Here is a 20,333-nt window from a genome sequence, read left to right on the forward strand (position 1 = left end):
TTTCTGCAGCTGTGCTCAGCTGCGGAGCAGCGACAAGGTGCCTGGGATACCAACACGTAACATCCTAGCCGTCTTCTCTTAAATTCTTTTAAAATAACAAGGCTGTGATCTTTCCCTGGTACACACTGACATAGGCCTGAGGCAGATACATCAGCTTATATCAGATTACATTAATTCGTAGTTCCTTTCATCATTAGATTACAAAGTACTCTGAACAGGAATTTGGTAGCGTCATCATTTTATAGCTGTTGCAGTGGAAACAGAGAAGTGACTCGCCCAACTTTGTCCAACAGGACGGGGCTACAGATGGAAAATAAACTCAAGTCATATGTGCTTCACACAGTGGCTTAAGCCTGGTGCCAAGACAGAGGTGTTCTAAGCTGGATGTTTTTGGGGGAAATTTCAGCCCAGTGGTTAGTGGGCAAACGCTGGAACCACCAAATGCAGTATACAGCTGGGGACCAACTGGATATATCAAGGACTGAATATGTTTTAGAGAGTAAATTACTCTCTTCGCCCCAAGAGAGCATCTCGTGAATGACGAATATTAGGTAGCATCAAAAACTTTGATTTAACTGAGATGAACAAAGGCTTCACCCTCTGGCTGGTGCCTTTCACTCCCCAAAACCTGGAAAAATACTCTCAGCCCTTTTCTTAGCAGAGCAACTTTTCTCACCTGAGCAACTCTTTCTCCTTCTCCAGCGCGTTCAGCATATTGACGGAGGAGGACTGCTGAAGACAGTAGGTCTGAAAGGCTGGCAGCATGTTGACGAACTCCAGAAAAACTTCACCGATGCACACAGTCATCAGGTCATCATCACCCTGCAAGCACGCAACACAACCCTGCTGGATTGGCTCAGGAGACATGGAAGCACAGAAGGGATCCTGCAAGACCCCTCACTCAGTCGTATCAACATTAACTTACATTAACTAACATTAACTTATTTGGTGAATACCAGGCCAAGGATGGAACTGGGCTCACCCTTTGGGGCAGACAGGCAGTCCCTGCAGGTCTAGGGGTAAGCCGTGTATGGGGAGGGGAAGGAAAGCTTGTCTAACTGCTCACTCTGCTACGCAAGCAGAGACCTATGTCACACTGCTTCTGCAGGCTCAGCCAGGAATCTGGCCTTGGCAGACTAGGGGCTCAGAGGACAGAATGAGCCTGCTAGGCAGGAGAGTGCACTGGGGCCCTTCTTGCCTCAAGGTCTACCATAAGGTTAATGCAGCAAGGAATAAATTAACAGCACTTGAGGAAGAAATGGGTAGACCTGTAACTCAGATAACAGACCTGGCGTTTAACAGTTTGTGCATTTGTTCTGAGCAACCGGACTAGCTAGGAAGCAGAGGCTCCTTCAGTTGTGCTCTTACCGGCTACTTTGAGGCCTAAGTGAAAAATTAATGTCATGGAAAAACTCTTCTGATTTTTGGACGTGTAATAAAATAAGGAGAATAATAATAATCTGGTGCCACGTAACGCTTTTAGCTTTGTCTAGGTGTACGCTGACAGGCTCTGCAGTTACTGCTCATTTCAGCAGTGAGAGAGGGAGCAGTTCTCTGGCTGCTGGTGGCCTTTCAGTGCAGTGCGGAGCCCTTACTGCAAAGGGCAACGAGGAGACAGAGAGGGGGAGAGGAACCATGGAAACCAATAGCTGTTTGTAGGACCCATTGTCTCAATAAATTATTCATGGAGGATATCATGACTGCAATACACAGCTGTCCTCACTGCGCCAGGCATAAGACAGTGGTTGTCAAGGTTGCCAGTTTTGAGTATATGTGTTACTCAGTCTGACAGGGTTTTGGAGGGGGAGATGAGAGATGTGTTTCCTGGAGAAGAAAACATCCTGGCAAAACTGATACAGCAGCAAAGAGGTTGTGGTTCCACAAAGGAAGGAGGGAATGGAGCTGTTTATCTGTCCTTTGCTGTGACTGTCTGCTGCTCTGAAGTCTTATTTATATTGCTCTGACCACCATGCTGATGGGATAGAGAAGTCCCTTGTACAAGGCAGGGTTCATCAGTAGAAGCAGCTCATGTACAGCAGCTATGCTGTAGGTGCACACTGTCAACAGAGCAGGGAGCACCCGTTGCTGGCCCCAGCAGCCAGCCTGGAGGCAAGCTGCAATAAACTGCAACCCCCAAGGCAGGCATGTCCAAGAAAGCTTGAAAAGAGCCAGCTCAGGGTTGGAGAAGAGCACGATCAGCTAGCTTGCTCCCCTTCACCTTTCTGGTGGCCAGATCAAGCTGAGCTCTGTGCCCCCGTGATCATACTCTTATCAGTGTCCAAGCTAACTGGCTTAAAACTAATTTTGGTAACAGGCCAGAGCTGGGCCGATGGTCTGCTAACATCAGTGGCATTACCACAGCAGAGGAACAAGGGCAGCAGCTCTGAACTGGCAGAGGCCTACTGAAATCACTTGTTTACAACAGCTGAGGGAGCAAGGGATTGGGCAGATGACCAGAAACCAGGAGTCCTACCTCCTCATCCCTGCTCTGTACTGCCAAGACCTGGCCCTGTCTCTGCCTAGTCCAGCCCCCATGGAGCAGGCAAGCATCATACCTGGTCAAAAGCCTGATCGATCTCCTCCTGGAGTATCTCCAGGAAGTTCTCGTTGAGGTCGATGAGCTCCTGGATGTTGCTGAAGATGCCGAGGAGCTGCTCCTGGCTCAGCAGCCCAGCTGCCTGCATGGGGAGGTAGAACTCCTCTTTGATGATGCGCAGGTCCTCTCCGTAGCTGGCCTCTGTATTGACAAACTCCAGCACGGACTCCTTGCGCTCCGTCCTGCGCTTGCAGCACTTCTCGCAGAGGTCAGCCCGTCTCTGGTTGCAGTTCTGTGCATCTGTCTCCACTGGGAGATCCCTCTCTCCGCAGTCGGTGCAGGGCCGATGGGCTTCCCAGGCCTGCAGGGAGCTCAGCATTTCCGCTGCCCTGTTCCTCCACTTCCTGGCTGGTGTCCTGCCAATACCACTGTCTGCCCTCTCCACCTCTACTGACCTGGTCCGGGTGGCCTCGCTGGGATCTGGGTTGTCCCGGTCTTCGTTCACACCAACAATCCCACTGTCCGTGCTCAGGCTGCTGACGTTGCTCCAGTGGTGCCTGGAGCGGAGGGAGCCACGTGGGGCACGGTGCGTCTCGTCAAAGCTGCCACCATGGCCAAGGTTAGCTTTTGCTACCACTGGACCTGAGAACAGACACAAATCATTACAGGCTCTGCCAGCTGCTCACAGCTCACCTGGGAAGTTCAAGCTGGCACAGCTGTGAGCATTAGGAACCCCAGGGGGGAAAATTTGGTGGAAGCAGGGCTGTAAGCCATCTCCTCTCCTGTTTTGCTACTGGGAAAAGGGGGTCAGAAACAAATGACCTCCAGGTGACACCTGGGGCCTGACGCCCCTGCACTGCCTATGCCTGTGAACTCGCTTGGGCTTCCTCTCCCCTGGCCATCTGCCAGGCAGGGACAGAGACACAGCAGAGTATATCCTGATTTCTTGTACACCAGGGTTAAATCCAGAATGCCTCCTCTCCCCAGGTCAGTAGAGTTACTCCATATTTACACCAACATAGCAAGGCTCAGTATCTGGCCCATCAGCCCCTCAAAGTGTGCAGAATGTGGGTACCATAGTCCCGCTCCTGCCGGCGCTTCTGTGCATGCTGCCGTGCTGCGGCCGCAATCTTCAGCTCCAGCTGCTTCCTCTTCACGGAGTCCGTTGGCATGGGGTCACTGAAGTGCGGCCGGAGCCGGCACTCTCGCAGGGCCTTGGCACTGTCCGTGTTCTCATGGACGATGTTAGAGCTGGATCGGCGGCAGCCAGGACTGGAGGTCTGCAAGAAAGGCAGCTGGGTTTGGAGTAAGGGGACGTGGACCCACTGCAGGGTGGGGAAAGCAGGGCCTGGTTTGCCATCACTGAATTTCATTTGCCAAAGGAGGGAAAAGGCCATTCATCACTGGTGGAGTTGTAAACCCAGCTCTGCTACATGACCAACCGTCAGGAAATCCGTCTTCCCAGGTCCCTCTGTTTTGCTCAGTCCTAACAGCAGGGATCCCTCTCCCTCTGCCTTTGTACTGCACTGAGCACAGTGGCTCTGTGGTCGCTGGCCCACATCTGTCAAACAGCCAGGAGGAAGTGAACAGCAAAGCTCTGGCTAGGGACCCCCAGAAATGCAAGGTACTAAAGTGGGAATTGGGGGTCCTAAAGCTGGAGCTAGGTCTGTCCTCTGGGGATCTGAGCTAACTTGCCTCCGTTCTGTGACTATTTTGGTGCTGCGGGTTCAGGAACACCAGCCTTTCAGCCTTACTTTCGCTAGTGGCTTGACTGACTGGGGACTAGAGAAGGAGCCTGGCTGATCTCCCAGGCAGTGCAGCAATGAGGGGCTGGGGGCACAGGGAGGCCCGTGAAGGGGTTATTGCTGGACTCCCTGCAAGAGATGTAGTGGCAGATATGCAGGGGCACATAACTGACTCCTGTTTCATTAACTATACTAAAAAAGGCATTAGAAATCCCATTTTTTTAACAAAGTTTGATTGATCATGCTCCCAGCCTGCCCAGTTTCCTACAAGGGAGGGATCCTTTAGACCTCTAACCAAAAAAAAAAAAAAAAAAAAAAAGACCACTCCTAAGCACATGCCCGAGGTGTAACAGGGGAATTCCTCTCCCTTACGTTCCCTGCAGGTTGAGCGTCACTGGATGCCTCATTGCTTGGCTTGTTCTCCCAGGTCTCTGTTGCCATGGACATCGCTGTGAATTGCTTGCTGTCCTCTGGAGGTGGGAGATTGTCTTTCCTCAGATCACACTGTCCCTTGGCGGTGGATTTGGCAGCAGTCTCAGCATTGCAGCTGCAGGGGAAGAAACAGATTCTGATTAACACCACATGTGCAGTACCTGCAGATCCTGACACACATGAGGCTGAGCAGAAAGCCCAGCTTTGAACAACCGACTGCAACAGTTCAGGGAAAGTTCAGGCAGAAACCTAGACTGGCTGGCATAGATCAAACTCCTGGTTAATTGCAGAGCTGTGCATGTGTTTAGGGACTCTAAACACAGCTCAATTATAGAAGCAAAGCACAAATTGGCTAGTTGCACTCAGGCCAGCATCGGTTTGGGGTATCAAGTCTCAGGTGTTCACATGACATTTTGGTGTCCATAAAACATGAGGTTCTCCCACAGGGACCAGAAAAAAATCCAAGTAGACCATATCCGTGGTCTATTCTGCTACTATTTAAAGAGATGTTGTCAACACAGAAATCATACTGCTCATCTGGAAGAAAGTCACCTGCTAAAAAACCACAATATTTTGATGAGACTAAAGGATTAAAGGAGCTTTCCCTCTGCTTTTCATCTCATATGATCCAAAGCCCACCGAAACCACTGACTGGGTCTTTTGGCACACTTAAGAGTCCTGAGGGGATCAGCAGAGTCTGCTATTCCCACCTGGCAGTTCTGGGATGCTCCTACTCACGGCTGTCCTGCCTGGGGCTGACAAGGGCCTGGCCTGCCTGACTGAGGCAGCCTGTTCCAAGCCCACAGTCCTCTCATTGTAGGTAACACCATCTCTCCAGTCAGAGAAAGGCTGGTGCAAAACCACCAACTTGACAGAGGGAGAGGCTGTAGTTTCTTACACTACTTAGGATTAATTTTTTTTAACGCGCACTCTCTAAGATGCCTTATTTCCATGCATAATGAAGCCTATTTGGAAGAACATCCAGATTTTTCTTTCATTTTGGGCTTCTTTAATTTTTATTGGCTTAGATTCCTTTAAAAAGAAAGGCTGTCAGGCCTGGATGTGGATGCTTCCACACAGAGGGAGCCAGGGTCAGGAACATATTTCAGGTTATGCATGTATTTTATGCTTAACAGAAGTCTCCTATGATAAAATCTCCTTCTTTTTAAAGGCTTCACTTGTAAACTGAGGCTGGTAGGTCATACTGCTAATGTGCAATTCCAACACTGTGAGCTGCAAGCAAACACATGAGGACAGATGGGCATTCTCTTTCCAATGAGCGACAGTTGGCTCCGATAACAAACCATCAGCCAATACTGAAACCACTGAAGAGGGAACAAATCTCCCAGAACACAAACTAGCTCTGTTGTCAGGCCAGAAAAGTTGGTTTGCAACTTTCCAGCTGATGCTTTTTCATCTTTCTCTGTTTATGCTTCCAGGTCCCAGCTGACGCTTCCAGAGGATTTACAATTTTATACAAGAGTTTAGCCACAGCTGTGCACATAACACTGCTGTGATGGCGCAGTGCTAAGAGGAGGCTCCCAGCTTTTGCTTTTTGCTTTGCTCCCTCTCTCCCACGTGGATTTGAACATGTCATTTCACCTCTCCTGGCCTCTCTTTCCCTGCCTGTAGAAAAGGAATACCAACATCAGTGCTGCACCGGAGCAGTCTGTATTACGAACTGTATTAGATCCCTTACTGGGTTGCAGTAAGAGCACTGCAGACACACAGCAAGGCTGTGGTCCCACGGTACTGTCCTGTGGCCAATCCAGTTTAGGACGTTCCTGTCTCTTTCCTCCCTCTTGTCACCAGCCATGGTTGGAGGTACGATAGTTAGGTAAGGCCTAACTGCGTGGCCACGATCTAAGATCAGTCTGTGAAATGATCTACTCTCCCTCACAGGCACTTATTCCCAACTAGTTCGTTTCATTGATGCTGTTTTGGGTAAGGTCCAAACAGTTCAGCAGGGCACAGCTGAGGGAGGGAAAGCACAGAGTTAAGGAGCAAGAAAGCTCTTGAAGGGGCTCTGCCACTGTCAGCAAAGCCACTCCTGCCCAAACAGTTTCTGGCTGAAATATGCAAAAAGAAGGGAACATGCTGAGACATGGAGAGGCAATGGGATGTATCCAAGGTCAGTAGAAGAACTCAGAACTGGAACATTATCTTTTCTTCATGATCACACCACCTCCTACCATACAGCCCATGCTCTCAGGGAGAAGCTGAGCTTTCATTCATCATTTTTACAGTGCTTCAAGATCACCCACTGAAACACGGAAAGTGCTCTGGAGTATTACTGCTCCTGTAAGTGAAGCTGACAGCAGCTTTCCACTGGTAAGATCTGGGGACCATGTGCCATTGGTTACCATGGTTTCCATAAGCCATAGGGATATTTTAAAAAAAAAATCTCCAGACGTGACCTGAAGTGGGAAATAAGAACCAATACCATCCAGAGAGCTGAGTTAAGGAAGAGTGACATCATTTTATGTGAGAAATTAAACCTCCTCCATGGCTGGTCAGTTAGAGGTAAGAAGGGCAACGATGGCAGAGCCCATGCTGGGTGAACAGAGATTTGTTCAGTCCTGGTTGGACTACTCTACTTCTAGCTGTGATTAAATGTCTCTAGCACGATATAGTGGCCGTGCCATGTGCAGGTTAGCACTGGCACCGCAGAGTAGTTGCCTACCAGCCAGCATGATCAGGAGGATGCAGGGAAAACAAGGAGGACACGACAGTTTTGTAGAACCAAAACTTAGGGCTGCTGCTTTATCCTTTGCCTCGCCCCGGCTCAGGAGGGAGAGGGGCACATGGCCAAGAAAAAGGAATATTGTCCCCTTCCTACCTGCAAGCAGAGATCTGGGCTGTCATGAGTGGTTCTCCATCAATGCCTACTTGAGCAGCCCCTTCTGCTCTCATACAGAGCTGCAGAAGGACTGGGGGACACAAGCCAGCTTTAAGCCACCCTTCTGCTCCCTCAGCTCTGCTGCCAAGGGCCCAGCTTCTTGGGCTTATCTGACTTCTTCCACTTGTAGGTGGTTGCAAGCAGTACTTCTGCTTGCATCTACAATGGGGCTTATTTGAAGGCTCTGCATGGAAAGGCAATAGCTTGTGGCATTTACATTATTCTTTGGGGCAGTGTGGCCTATCTGCATTCACCTTCAAGCCCAAAGTGATCCCAGATCCTTCTGTGTGGCTCCTGTTCCTCTGCGGGCTCAAGGAAGCTATTGCTACTGTATGTCTGGAGATCAGCAGGCTTCTTGGGGACACCAGCCATCCCTTTCTCTCTGTCCTTCTCTGCCTTTTCTCTGACCCTAGCCCACAGGCCCTTCTTTCATCACATCTCACATCATAGCCTTTCAAGTCCACTGTCCCCACACTCGCACCTGCCAGACATAGTCTTCACTCCTCCTTGCCCAGCCAAGGCCCTCCCATCACACCACTAGTGACAGCCTGCCAGGCCAAGATGTTGCTTCCTTCCTCTCTCTGCTTTCTCAGCCTTCCTCTCCCTTTTCTATGAATTTCTTCCTCCAGCTGTACAGTTCTACCTGTCAGCAGACCCTCATTGATGCCAGCTTCCAGTCTACCGTGATCTCTGTTGATTTGAGCCTTAAAACTGAACTAAACATGCTATTTTTTGGTATCACTCAGATGACCTATACAATGGTCTAAACTGAGTTTAGTCCAGGTTTCAGAGCACCTTTTATTTTACACCTCCTGCATTATTCATCTTCTCATCTCTGCCTCCCTGCGTGATGGTCTCTCCTTCCACCATCCTGCTGTATTCTGCACACTGCTTTTTCCTTGTCCTCTACCCTCTGCCAGCTGCAGTTAACTGATGGCTGTAAGCATGACTGCATAGCTTGTGGGGATCCTGTCACCTGGGCACAGAGACTGCCATCCCTCATGTTAGACTTATTGCCCCTGCTCCTTATAGTAATGTAAAGACAATGACAAAAGTCATTACTGAACCCCTTGGAGTGCCTGGCACGTTTCCTCTTGTAGGATCAAACCACTTATTCGGACAGAAGTTATTCTGGTTGGGGATGATGTGAATTTTTCCCATTCTCTCCAGACGTGAGAGACGTGGAGACGTGTCTCTCCACACATGGTGGCCTCAGACCAGCACTGGGAGGGTAGGCTCTTTCTGAATGCCCTTTTACATCTCCGGGCCATCATCTGTCTCTGAATCTTGAGGCAACAGAGGTAGTGGGTCTGTGGTGTACAACTGTAAATGCATCTGCTTTCCTTCATTATCTCTATGGGACCCTCCATAGCTGTATCATCTTCTAGGCCAGCAGTTCTCAGCCTTCCCTGACTCTAGCTAATGGGAACATTCTTATCCCTTCATGCCCTGGCACTTTCCTTCCAGAACTGGGGTTCTTTGCTGGGGGAAGCTGTATCTGTACCCACCATCCTTGTGTCATCCCAAATACAACCCAATCACTGTTTTCAGAAATCCTTCTTCCTCAGTTGTGTCCTTTTTTTTTGCTTTTGCAGGGTTTTTTTTTTGCTACCTTCTCACCCCATTTCATAGACATGAGCCCCTGGTTCCTGCCTATCCTTATCCTGAGCTCTTTGCTGCTTAAATAGGTTCAGAAAGTGGAATATATATTAAAATGCCTAAAGGATTGCCGCCTAGATCTCAACACTCCTTCCGAGACGGGATTACAGCCTAAGTTAAAGGTATCCAGTGACTCATGAGGGGATTAAAGCTGGCATAATTATAAAGTTGCAAATCAAACAAATGCTCATTGCTGAAATATTAAGCCATTTAAATGAGTTATAAATAAATAACTATGAATTACGTTGCCAGACAAAACTGCTTTGTAAAATTGTAACACTTACACAAAACCAAAAGAAAGAGAAGACAGTCTCAGCTCTCTTATTCAGTGACACTCCATCACAGCATCTATATCAAAGGCTTGATCTTGCTCTTGCTCAGCTCAGTACCTGTGGAAATGGGACTAAATGCCTAGCTTTTCATTTGAGACCTAGGAAAAATGTAGCTTGGACTCCAGTGAGTGTAATTTGACATAAAAAAGCCAAACCTCTGCCGTGAGAATCAGGTTGTTATGAATGAATCTCCAACCAGTTTACACTCTCAGGTGAAAATGATGGAAAAGTGAGAAATTTCTACCCAAAGGAGACTGGAATTAACTACTTCTTTGGCACTGCCAACAGATCTGTTTTTCTGTTGCTATCCTGAAGAAATGACAGCCTTTACCATTAATTGCTACTACTGTCTAAAATAAACAGGCTAGGGAGGGTTCCTCCGATAAAACAATCTCTCTAGTCATGGAATCGCTGTCATTCACGTTTTCCGATGAGTTCCAGTTTAGTAACATTTTCAGTTTAGTAACATTTTCATGTTACTAAAACCTCCTTATATTTTTTAACAAATCTAACTGGGAGGACTGGGCACATGCACAGAAACTGAAATGACTGAGGAAATTAAAAGCACAGAAACCACACTGACATCATGAAGTCCCTTAGCAGAAGGTAGTTGGAGGCTAGGAGAGTAGTAGGAAGAAATACCATATGTGCTACCCAGTTCTTGTATTTGTTGCTGTGCCTGCACCTCTGGCACTGGATACTAGTCAGACCTTTGTTCTGCCCAGAGACAGCTGTTCTTATGCTCTTACTCACAGCTTGTGTTATTTCTGTTATTTCATTTCACATCAATGATAAAAATAGCCCAGTCAATGAAAATGGTGGCATACCATACCTTTCTCATCTATTTCTTCATCAGCTTTTCATGCTCTAGCATAACAGCACAAAGGCTGGACTGGACAGCTGAAGGAAGCATTTATGGCTCTGACATCACCCATTTCCCTTCGGATTACAAAATTGCAGAAGTATTTCTGCTTGGCATTCTGGCTCTGTCTACATGGGCAGCTTCAACTCCAAAAAATGCCTTTAGATGACTTTCATTCCTGTATAGAAGTCCCTTTCCTCTAAAAATTGAGTCCAGCCCCAGAGTGCTAGCATTCCAGAAATACCATGGAGTGTTCAAGGTTGGAGCCCTGGCATTTCACACACCACATCTGTAGATGCTGGAAGCAGCCAGGAACCAGATCAAATGTAATTCTTGGAAAAGTCAGTCCCGAAAGTCAAATTTATGGAACGAAACCACTGCACCAACACCTACTCTTCCTTCTTCCATCAGCCTTATCTAATGATTAGCCAGTGGTAACTGCTCCAAATTCCTAGCTCCTCTTCCAGAGCTTCATTGATTCCTGCTGGGCCACCTGCCTGTATAGAAAGGGATTACCATTTCTTCAGAAGGCAGGAACAGGATTGCAATTTCCAAAACCAGGCCGGAGGAAGCAGTCTTTGTGAATGCCTCACCCAGAGAAGAGGAAAACCCTGGGTGAAGAAGAGGGAGGAAGACATTATGGAAGTATTTTCAGTCACTGTTTACACTGTCTGAGTTGGCAGGGGGATGATATTTGCAAGCACTTTCACTCATTGTCTGTGCTGGTCTCCAGAGCATAGTGAAAGAGAGAGAAAAAATGAAATCTTGCTCACACAGCCATCCTACTCTCATTAGTTTGCCAGTTCACTACTTACAGGCAGTAAGGGAAAGTGCTTGTCCCTGCATGTCTCACCACCCGATTTCATGTCCTGTGGTGACGGGACCAGACTCCATATCTTTTTTTTAGGGGCTTGTAGTAATACTTTGTACTTCTCTGCTTTCTCTACTTTTAACAGACATTCAAAAAAACACCAACCTGTCAACAATTTATTATGGAAATAAAATGGGTGGGAAATTGGGGCATCAGGACTACTATAGGCTTCTGGCTGCACAGGATTAAGGTGCATAAAGAGGCAAAGTCTTGATGAAAATGCTTTTTGATGCTTAATCCCATGCAAAGATGGAGTTTAAGCTCAAGAGCATAAAGACACATCCACATAGATATCAGAGTCTCTAAAATGAAAGGCTCTGCCTGTAGAGTGTTTCAGCTACAGGAGTCACACGTACATATTAGGAGACCAGATTTTTACAAGGGAATTGCTTTCAGTTGACCCCACAGATCATGTTACCTTTTCTTAATAAGTTCCAGGGCTGAACCTATGAATTCATCCTTCATTTTTTGTAGTTTAGCTCCATAGCTGGATAAATCTGTGGCTTCTAACAGTAGCGATGAACAGCAAGACGACTGGGCTTCAGAAGCCAGTGACTGCCCTGTAGGGTGGAGGACATCATTCAATTGTCTTGTCTCTCCTTTCTGCTGCTCATCACCGAAGACCTCCTGCCCAGCCCTGCGGATCGCTACTGCCTGCAAAGGTGATCGTGGAATTGGGCTGGAGCAAATGGGGACTGGGGACCTATCCGGGCTGGAGATCTGGTAGGTCCTCTCCTTCAGCTCAAGGCTGCTCATCCCAAAACCATCTGATGTGGCTAGGTAATGAGAAAAGCCAGTAGAGATGTGGTTTTCATGGAACACATCATCATCCTCCTCTGCGGTGGCAGTGGTTTCATTCACAGCTTTGGTCTCCAGAGCTTCTGGACAGATCTTCTTATTGTTCTCCACCTCCAGGGTCTTGTTTGTAAGAAGTGCCTTATTTGAGCACTTTGCTGTCCCGCTGCTGCCGGTAGATGAATTTGCCTCATTACTTCTCATTTGCTTGAATTCCTCGAAGGTGGGGATGTAAAGCCTGCCTCTGCAGTGGCCTTTCTGACTCTGCCCCAGTGTCGCTTTGACATCCGTTTCTCCATTGCATTGTTCTAAGGATTCTGCTGTTCTGGATTTGGCTACCTCATGGCTTTTCCCAGTGTCTTGAAGGGGCAAACTGGGGGAACTGTTCTGCCTTCGAAGCTGAAGCCTTCTCTGAGCCTCCTGCTTGATGTCTTCTGGACTGGTGATTTTGTGTGCAAAACACAGTCTCTGCCTCCCTGTGAGGCCATGCCTGAGAGCAGCGTGTTCCACTAACACTGTGCAGCAGTTGACAGCACATCCGTTTTTGTTCTGCCGGCACATCTGGCATTCAAAGAACTCCCGGGCCGTCAGGTCAGTCAGGGCTGCCTGTGGGTGCACTGGCTTGCTGGGCTCTGCCACCTTGGTGCTGTGCAGCCTCAGCTTCTCCTTCAGTTCTTTTTTGGCATCCCTGTGGAGGGCTCTTTCCTCTGCAGAAGGGAAGAGCCACTGAGGCACTTTGGCAAAGGGAGGCAGGAGCACATTCTGTGCCGATCGCGATGTCTGCTTAGCACAAAGAGAAAACTTCCTCAAAGAATCTGATGTGCTCTGTACCGGGGTTGCATCCACACAGCCTTCTGACCAATGTCTGGTGCCTTTATAGTGGAAAATGATCTCATTATCCAGGCTCCGGCAGTGAGAATACAGCCCAGAGTCAGCTACTGTTGCCCAGTGAAGGTTCTCAACGCTCCGATACATCCGGCGTTCCACAGAATTGGCCGAAGGTGCCTTGCCTGCATGGCAGGAGTCTAGAGTGTGGAAGTCCCCAGAAAAAATCTCAGTGTCTAAGTTCTTTAGTGGATGCATGCTGCTAACTGAAAAATCCTTTAAGCCATGTTGTGCATAGAGCTGATTATTTTGGCAGCTCAAGACCACGCGGCAGTGTTCCTGTCTCTCATCAACACTGATGTATGTCATAGCAAATGTACATGGAGGCTCTAAGACACTGGTGTCTAGGGGGAGAGGAGGGAGCTGGGGTGTTGCTTAGATGCCAGTCAACGTCCACAGACCACAGACAGCAAAGTGTGCTGCTGGGTACTCACATTAGAGAGCTCTCACATGGGTCGAGTCACCATGCGCAGACCTGTGAACGGAAGGAAAGATGAGTTACTGAAGCAGCCTGGTTGTGGCTCCCAGGATGCAATAGCAAGTCTGCTTCCAGGGGACACAGAAGCCAAACAGCCAACAGGGTACAGACAGAGCTGCATAACTAGGCGATGGGCTGCAGGGCTCAGGGCAGGGAGAGTCTTTTCCACCTCTAGCCAAGCCAGAGCCCATTTTAATTTTGGAGTGGTTCTTTCTACCCTCACTATTCCCTCACAACAACACTGCTCGACTGTAGTAACAGATACCTCAGAAGTGCTTGCTGCGGGCCCAGCTTACTAGGGAGATGGGAGATTTATGAGAGACAGTAAGGTTCTTTTCTTCAAAGGAGTTGCAGACAGTAGTGTGGGGAGCCAAGAAGGAGGCTGGGGTGGAAAACGATGATGTGACAGTGTGGTGTCCTTGAAGGCTCAAACAGCAGGGGCAAAGAAGGCGGCTGGCTGGTGGTGGTTTTGTCTCGAGACTAACATTGCAGCCCTTTATTGCACTGAATTACCCTTCACAGGGGAGGTGCAAGTGTTTCAGTGACTGGGAGACAAGCATTTCCAAGCCTTTTCATTGCAGAGACTGAGGCACCTCACTGATTTTCATGAATGTACCTTCCCGATCCCTTAACAACAGGGCTGGGAGATCACCACATGTTACAGCTCAGTGGAGCTGTAGAAGGAGAAGGTGTGGTTTCCAAGGCTGTTCATACGTGCCACGTTCAGCATCACAAGGCTCACGGGACCCAGCTGACTAAATCCCACTAAATCAGAGAATGTGGATAGTTAAAATCCAAAACTCCAGTGAAAGCCACCAGGATGTAGGCTAAGCGTCTAAGTCATCCTTGAAAATGGAAGGAGCCATTTGAATCAGACAGGCCTCCTTGCAGTGAACTAATTTCTCCTCCTAATTTCTCTTAAGGAGTTAGGCCTCATGGACTTGCCCACAGTCACACAGAGCTTGTCTGCTAGAACCTTGTCCACTCCCTTGGCATTTAAAGGTAAATGAGTGAGGACCGTACGTACAGGAGGAAAGAGCAAGACCTGGCAGACGATATGGGGCTAGCCTGAGTTTCATAAGGCAGCACAGAATTGGGATAGAGGGAAGGGGGCTCTAATAATGAGCCAGGCAGGAAACAGCCACGCTGAACACCCAGCAAGAGGTCTTGGTAAAGCTAGACAACAGGACCGTGTAAGTTACAGCCCAGACTGTTTACTCTGTAGTGGGCATGGGTTGTCCACACGCTGCCAAGCATTGCAGCAGCACAGATATCTTGGCCAAGAAGGGAACGAAGAGACTTGTTACTCTCTGAGGGATAAGTCACTCCACTTATCTAAACGTGTGAGGCACCAGCGGACATCTTCCATCTGAGGCAAAGAATTGCCTGGGGCCAATCTTGGTCACCCCCGGTACCTTGATTGTCCCCTTGTTTACAGTGGCTCAAGTTAATGTACCCCCAACACATTAATGAAACTTTCTCTAACCTAATGCCAAAGATGGAAGGTAGAGTTGCTCCTATGGATCACTGCTGAATGGAGAATATTACTGCAGTCCTTCATAATTGCTAAACATGAATATTAACTGAAACTAGCTCTGAAGGTGTGGCTGTTTCCCAAGATGTCATAGGCACTTCTCACCCAGTCTTCTCAGGTTGGGACTGAAGTTCCCCTTCTTCACGGCTCTGGAGGAGCCCACAGGCAACAGCAGAGAAACGTGAGGATCAGGACTTTCTGTGATCATAGGTTATAACATGATCTGTCAAGAAAGAGAGAATGAGATGAGATGAAAGCCAGATACTGAGTAGGGAACAGGGCTTCTGGTTGTTGGTTGTGCTGAAAGGCTCCTGTGAGAAAGTATTGTTATGAGAGATGTCATGGCCTGTTGGGCAGGCCTGTGATCTGGTCACAACCACAGGAATAAAAGCCACAGTGGGCTTTCTGCACTCTCCTTTCAGACTCAGTAGAAAGAGAAAATGACCCTTGCTGTAGTGACAGCTGAAAATAAAGCAGTCATTGCCCAAGGCAGTGAGCTATACAGTAAGGCCTGAAGAGAAACTAAGGCCTTTGTAAGGCAGGTTCCCAGGCTATACACACAAGGATATATGCTTGTTTGGTGAATTTTGTGTGTGTGTGTGTGTGTGTGTGTGTGAGACAGAGAGAGAGAGAGAGAGAAAGCCAGTGTGAAGAAAGAGCCAGTGAAGAAGGAGTAAGTGAAGAAAGAGCACAGACAGGAGGAGAAGCAGTCATGAGAACAGCAAAGAAGTAGAGAAACGCTGAGGCACAGAAATGACTGAGTGCGATCTGTCTGTTGCTACTTCTTTCAATTGAGTTCAGGACTTTGCGTGCTCTCTTCATAAATAGATGGGACAGCGCTGAAAATATGACTGACTTGTGTCATCACAGTCTTTCTTCAGGTAGAAATTCACTGCCATGCCTGTAGCTCCGACCAGTGTTTGAGCTGCAGGACAGTTACAGTGACACCAAACTTGGGTGGCCCACTCTGCCCTGGCCTGCTCAGCTGCATGGCACAGACTCATCACACCAGATGGATATTTGCAACCCTTGAGCTGACCTCTCTGCTATATGGGGGAACATTTCAAACCTGCTGAGAGCAGAGGGTATCCATTTGCCCTGCAGAGACTGATTTCCTGAGTGGATGTGGAACATGTCAGTGTTTGTGAGCTCTGCTGGGCAGCAGGGACTCACTGCTGCTTTGTCAGTGCGGGATTTTCTGGAAGGAGATATGTGTTGGGTAGCAAAAGTTGCTTTCGGGACAGAGCAGCTGGGAGATACCTCCTGCCAGAAGAGTGGAGTAGGCAGAGAGTGAGAGACGGAGAGGGGGAGCTGGAGGCAGGATTGCAGTGGAAGACCCAGAAAAGACAGGAACAGACAGAGCGTATGTGCGAGATGGCAAGGAGGGAAAGAGAGAGACTTTCCAGAGGAGTTTGCTGACATGTAGGCAGGCACCAAAAATGACTGGCTTAAGTGCAGGAAGAGGGGAATTTTGTTTCCAGATCATTTATGTTTACCTTTGTTACGCATCACAGCTGAGTTTTCTTTCTCTAAAAAGTGACTTTGTGCTCTAACAAAACACTTTAGACACCGAAAGTCTCTTTGACACTTTCAGTGGAGCTCAGAACAAAGGTGTACGTGGATGTACCTCACAGATCGGCATGCAAAGGAGAGTTCAATGCCCTGGCTAGAGTGAGGGGAGCCTCAGCAATAGGTGAGCTCTGATCCACATTGTGCTTGCAAGCCAGCTGTGAAGATCTCATAAAAAACAGCTCAAACAGAAGCACCTGTTTTTCCTCTCACTCCATCCTTGGAAGAACCTCTCCTGCCTACTAAACTCTTCTAATCTCACCCATTCCCCTCATGTCACCACACTAAGGACCAGGCACATCGTTTCTGGTGTCTAAGCTTAGCTTCACTGAACACACAGGCCTATCGCTGCCCAAGTTGTGATCTGTGAAGGGGCTGTTCATGTTGAGACACAGCCTGCTTCCCCTACTGTCCAAAGATGCTGGGAACAGGAGGAAAACACTAGTCTCTGTAAAACACCAAGAACAAGTGGGGATAATTCTGACCTGGTCTGTGACCAGGAAACACTGAACCCTTTTCTCTCCTTCCACAGCTCTTGTCCTCATGGCACACAGCAATAGCATCACAGTTACAGCTCAAGTGCGTGAGTTTGTCAGGTCAGTGACACCACTACAATACAAAGCATGTGTCCTCACCCCCAGCTCTAAGGTAACATTACTGCCAGCATGTTCTAGGCACTGTGCTGGAGGAAAGTGGGAGATGGAGACAAAATAAGCCATCTGAGTTAATATGCTTCTTATGCTTAATATGCTAAAAGATGATTGTTCAGCCCATCTGCTCAGGTTCACTGTACATACAGAAGAGTTTAGCTGCAGTCTTACATGGTCACCATTGAGCAAATACTGGGAACCACAGGGACATGGAAGAATTTGTCCTCCCACTGCCTCAGAGCTACAGCTACAAACTGCAGGGCGTCCAAGGTATGGAAACTAGCAGATTGCTGCAGGAGGGAGGCAATGGAGAGAAATAAGTGCTGATGTGCCAGCTCATGGTCCTAATTCACCTTTTACTAAAGGTACGCAGCAGTGCTAATGCATTCTGTTTTCTTCCAGTTAAACCAAACAGTGACTTGCCAGTTCTCTGCTGCTACCACACATACCCAAGCACTGTGGGTTGAAGCTGCACTCCTTCGTTTACCCACCTGGGCACTTCCAGGCTGTCCTCTCCGCACTACCCCAAAGCTAGGGCTTTCCTCTAGCCCAGCAATCCCCCAGGCCAATGCTAGCTTGTGCTAGGCCAGATAGCAAAGAGGAGCTTAGTGCTGGCTGCCACTTGTGGGAATGGCTCTTTGATCTCATTGTCTGTGCAACATTCGCCTGTTTCCTGGCTCAGGGACTGAAAAGCTCCTGGCTGTTATGAGCCTCATGTCTTAAGTGAGCATAAGACTAGAGGCATCGTGTGCTCAGTTTATTTTCCATCATGTGATTCTGTTTAATCAACTTGTCCTCCAGTGCTACTCTGATAAGTGCCTGCTTGGAGACTTGCCACTAACCTTCATTTTCCTGCAAAATCCCCCCAAAGAACTTATTTATCAAGGATTAAAGCTTGAAGGATAAACTCTTCCTTCCCATACACCCAAGAACTGTTCTGCCTGGCTGACCTTCCCAGCAGAGCACCAGACAAAATGTCAGGAGGACAAAGCAGGCAGGAACAAGAATAAGCTGTTCAGTTCTGGTAGAAATCACTATGGCGAGGCCCCCCCAGGCTCAGGATGGCCTCCTGAGGCATCAAGGCAGGGGACCACAGAGCCTCACAAGGTCTCAGGAAAAGAGGTCACAAAAATCTGGCAAGACTGAGTAGGTTTGCCAGTAGTGCTTTGCAGGATTTCCTGCAGCAAGATTTGCTCGACAGACCTGTCAAACAATGAACCTTGTTCCATGGGACGGTGGATAGCAGCTTGCTACTGTCTGGTCTCTCCTGCCTTGATCAGAGACATCAAGTGAATGTGGCACATTTTCCGCTCTCCACACTTAGAGAGAGAGATCTCAGTTGCAAGTAAATTAACTTGTGAGTCATACCCATCACGCCACATTGCCCCGTGGCATCCATTTCTGGGGGAGGGGAGTAACAGGAGCCACCTCACTCCAGCCTGGAATAAAGGACTGAATGAACCTTCAGGTCTTATTCCAATTTCTCTGGTTCAGCTGTTGCAAACTGCACCACTAAATGGAGGACGGATTATTCCAGAGCACAGTCTCCCTTTTATTTGAGAGATCCAACCAGCTAGAGGGAGAGGAAAGGCACATTTCAAAGCACTGTACACTGCATTTTAGCAAGCTATGATACTGCTGTGAGTTTTGTGCTATCCGACACAGCAAACCTCACGGACACAGCATGATGTCTTTACTGCCATGTCATGCATGCCACTCCACTTTGGCTGCTTAGCAGATCACCAGCAATCTCAAGGGAAAGAATGCCAGACACATCTATTTTCCAAGGTAAAGGTTAACAAGAAAAATAAAGGTGCCTTGATTATATTTGCCTTCTTAGCTGTTCGCTTAGCCAGAACTGCGCTGCAGGAACTACTAGGAGGGTTAGGTGCCTGCCTGTATTTCTTGGTTTTGTCTGTTCTAGCAGCTGAAACAGCAATAGGGCTTATACACTCTCTCTCAATTGCAGCAGGAGAGGTACAGTCACAGCAGCTTATTTAAACCAGTGCAATTTCCTGGGTTTCTTTTCTTTCTTAGAGGAAATAGTTAAGTGTAATATTCCTCAAATTTATAGTGTCATCACTGCTTTCATTGTCTGCTCCATGGCAAAATCAGAATCACTAGCAAGAGGAACAACTGCCAACTTGGTCTCAGAACTAGACAATACAGAGAAAACCATATCCACAACAGCCTGTTCACAGTTTTTATAGTCCTTGTGTTCTCAGCTGAATCAGAAGCATGGACCATGTCTTCCTAGAGTCAAAAAAATGTCAGGACACTGTATAAATTGTCATGACAGAGGACCATGCAGATTGGCTTAGTAAAGATGCCTTTATCAATGAAAATAACTGGAAAATCAGCCTTTTTCATTGCTTGTGTCCCAGTTTTGTCTCCTTGCTTGGCATGTGGAACAGAGTGCCTCTTGAACCTCTGAAGCTCCTGGAGTCAGATGACTTCAATGGCTGATAACACTGCAAATAGCGAGCTGTTTTAAGCAACCCAGACACAAATGAATGGTCTGAATCTGTGAGAATGCACTGTGCATCTCAGTACATGAGAAAAGGAAAGATTTTCAATGTTACCACATGTAAATAGTCTACTCTTTTCTAATTTTATTTGTAGCTGATAATATAATATGCTATTATTTACATAAAATTCTGTGTGCAATACTCTACGTCTATAGTTACCAAAGCCAAATTAGCCACTTAAATATATAAAGAACCTCTCAGAACAATAGCGATACTTCTTATTTCCCCACTGCCTAACCCATTCTCCTCTTGGCAAGATGGATAGTTTAACTACACTGGCAATAGCCCCTGGTACCATTCCGAATAGAAGAGAGTGAGAGGAACCCCAATAGCATGGAAAGCTCCCATGAAATTGTGCATTTCAGTGGGTACCTCCACAAACTGCCAAAGGTATTGCCCAGAATGAGTCACATACAGAGCAGCCCAGGGTCTAGAGGGGAGCTGAGAGCACATGCAACGGTATTAAATTTCTGCAGTGAAATTAGCTGCTTGCCTGTCACATCATGTTGTCTGTCTGTTTCCCTCCTTTCACATAATCTCTTCTTCTGCTTTTATTTC

General features: G+C 47.8%; 1 protein-coding gene across 4 annotated transcripts in view; it reads right to left on the reverse strand.

Annotated features, from left to right (window-relative positions):
* The window catches only part of LOC104139611 (uncharacterized), a 56,631-nt gene that overhangs the window by 1,891 nt on the left and 34,407 nt on the right, over positions 1–20,333 (reverse strand). For 2 of the 4 annotated variants that reach the window (XM_009667860.2, XM_068949032.1), the window contains exons 2-7: positions 14,981–15,251; positions 11,755–13,491; positions 4,654–4,828; positions 3,612–3,816; positions 2,556–3,178; positions 677–822 (exon numbers count right to left, since the gene is read on the reverse strand). In XM_009667860.2, the coding sequence (XP_009666155.2) occupies positions 677–822; positions 2,556–3,178; positions 3,612–3,816; positions 4,654–4,828; positions 11,755–13,325 (2,720 nt within the window). In that variant the 5' untranslated portion in view covers positions 13,326–13,491; positions 14,981–15,251. The remainder of the gene's footprint in view (positions 1–676; positions 823–2,555; positions 3,179–3,611; positions 3,817–4,653; positions 4,829–11,754; positions 13,492–14,980; positions 15,252–20,333) is intronic. The other 2 variants (XM_068949035.1, XM_068949036.1) reach the window with 2 other exon arrangements.

This window comes from Struthio camelus, chromosome 6 (genome assembly GCF_040807025.1).
Source record: "Struthio camelus isolate bStrCam1 chromosome 6, bStrCam1.hap1, whole genome shotgun sequence".
In the NCBI taxonomy this organism is placed as follows: Eukaryota; Metazoa; Chordata; class Aves; order Struthioniformes; family Struthionidae; genus Struthio; species Struthio camelus.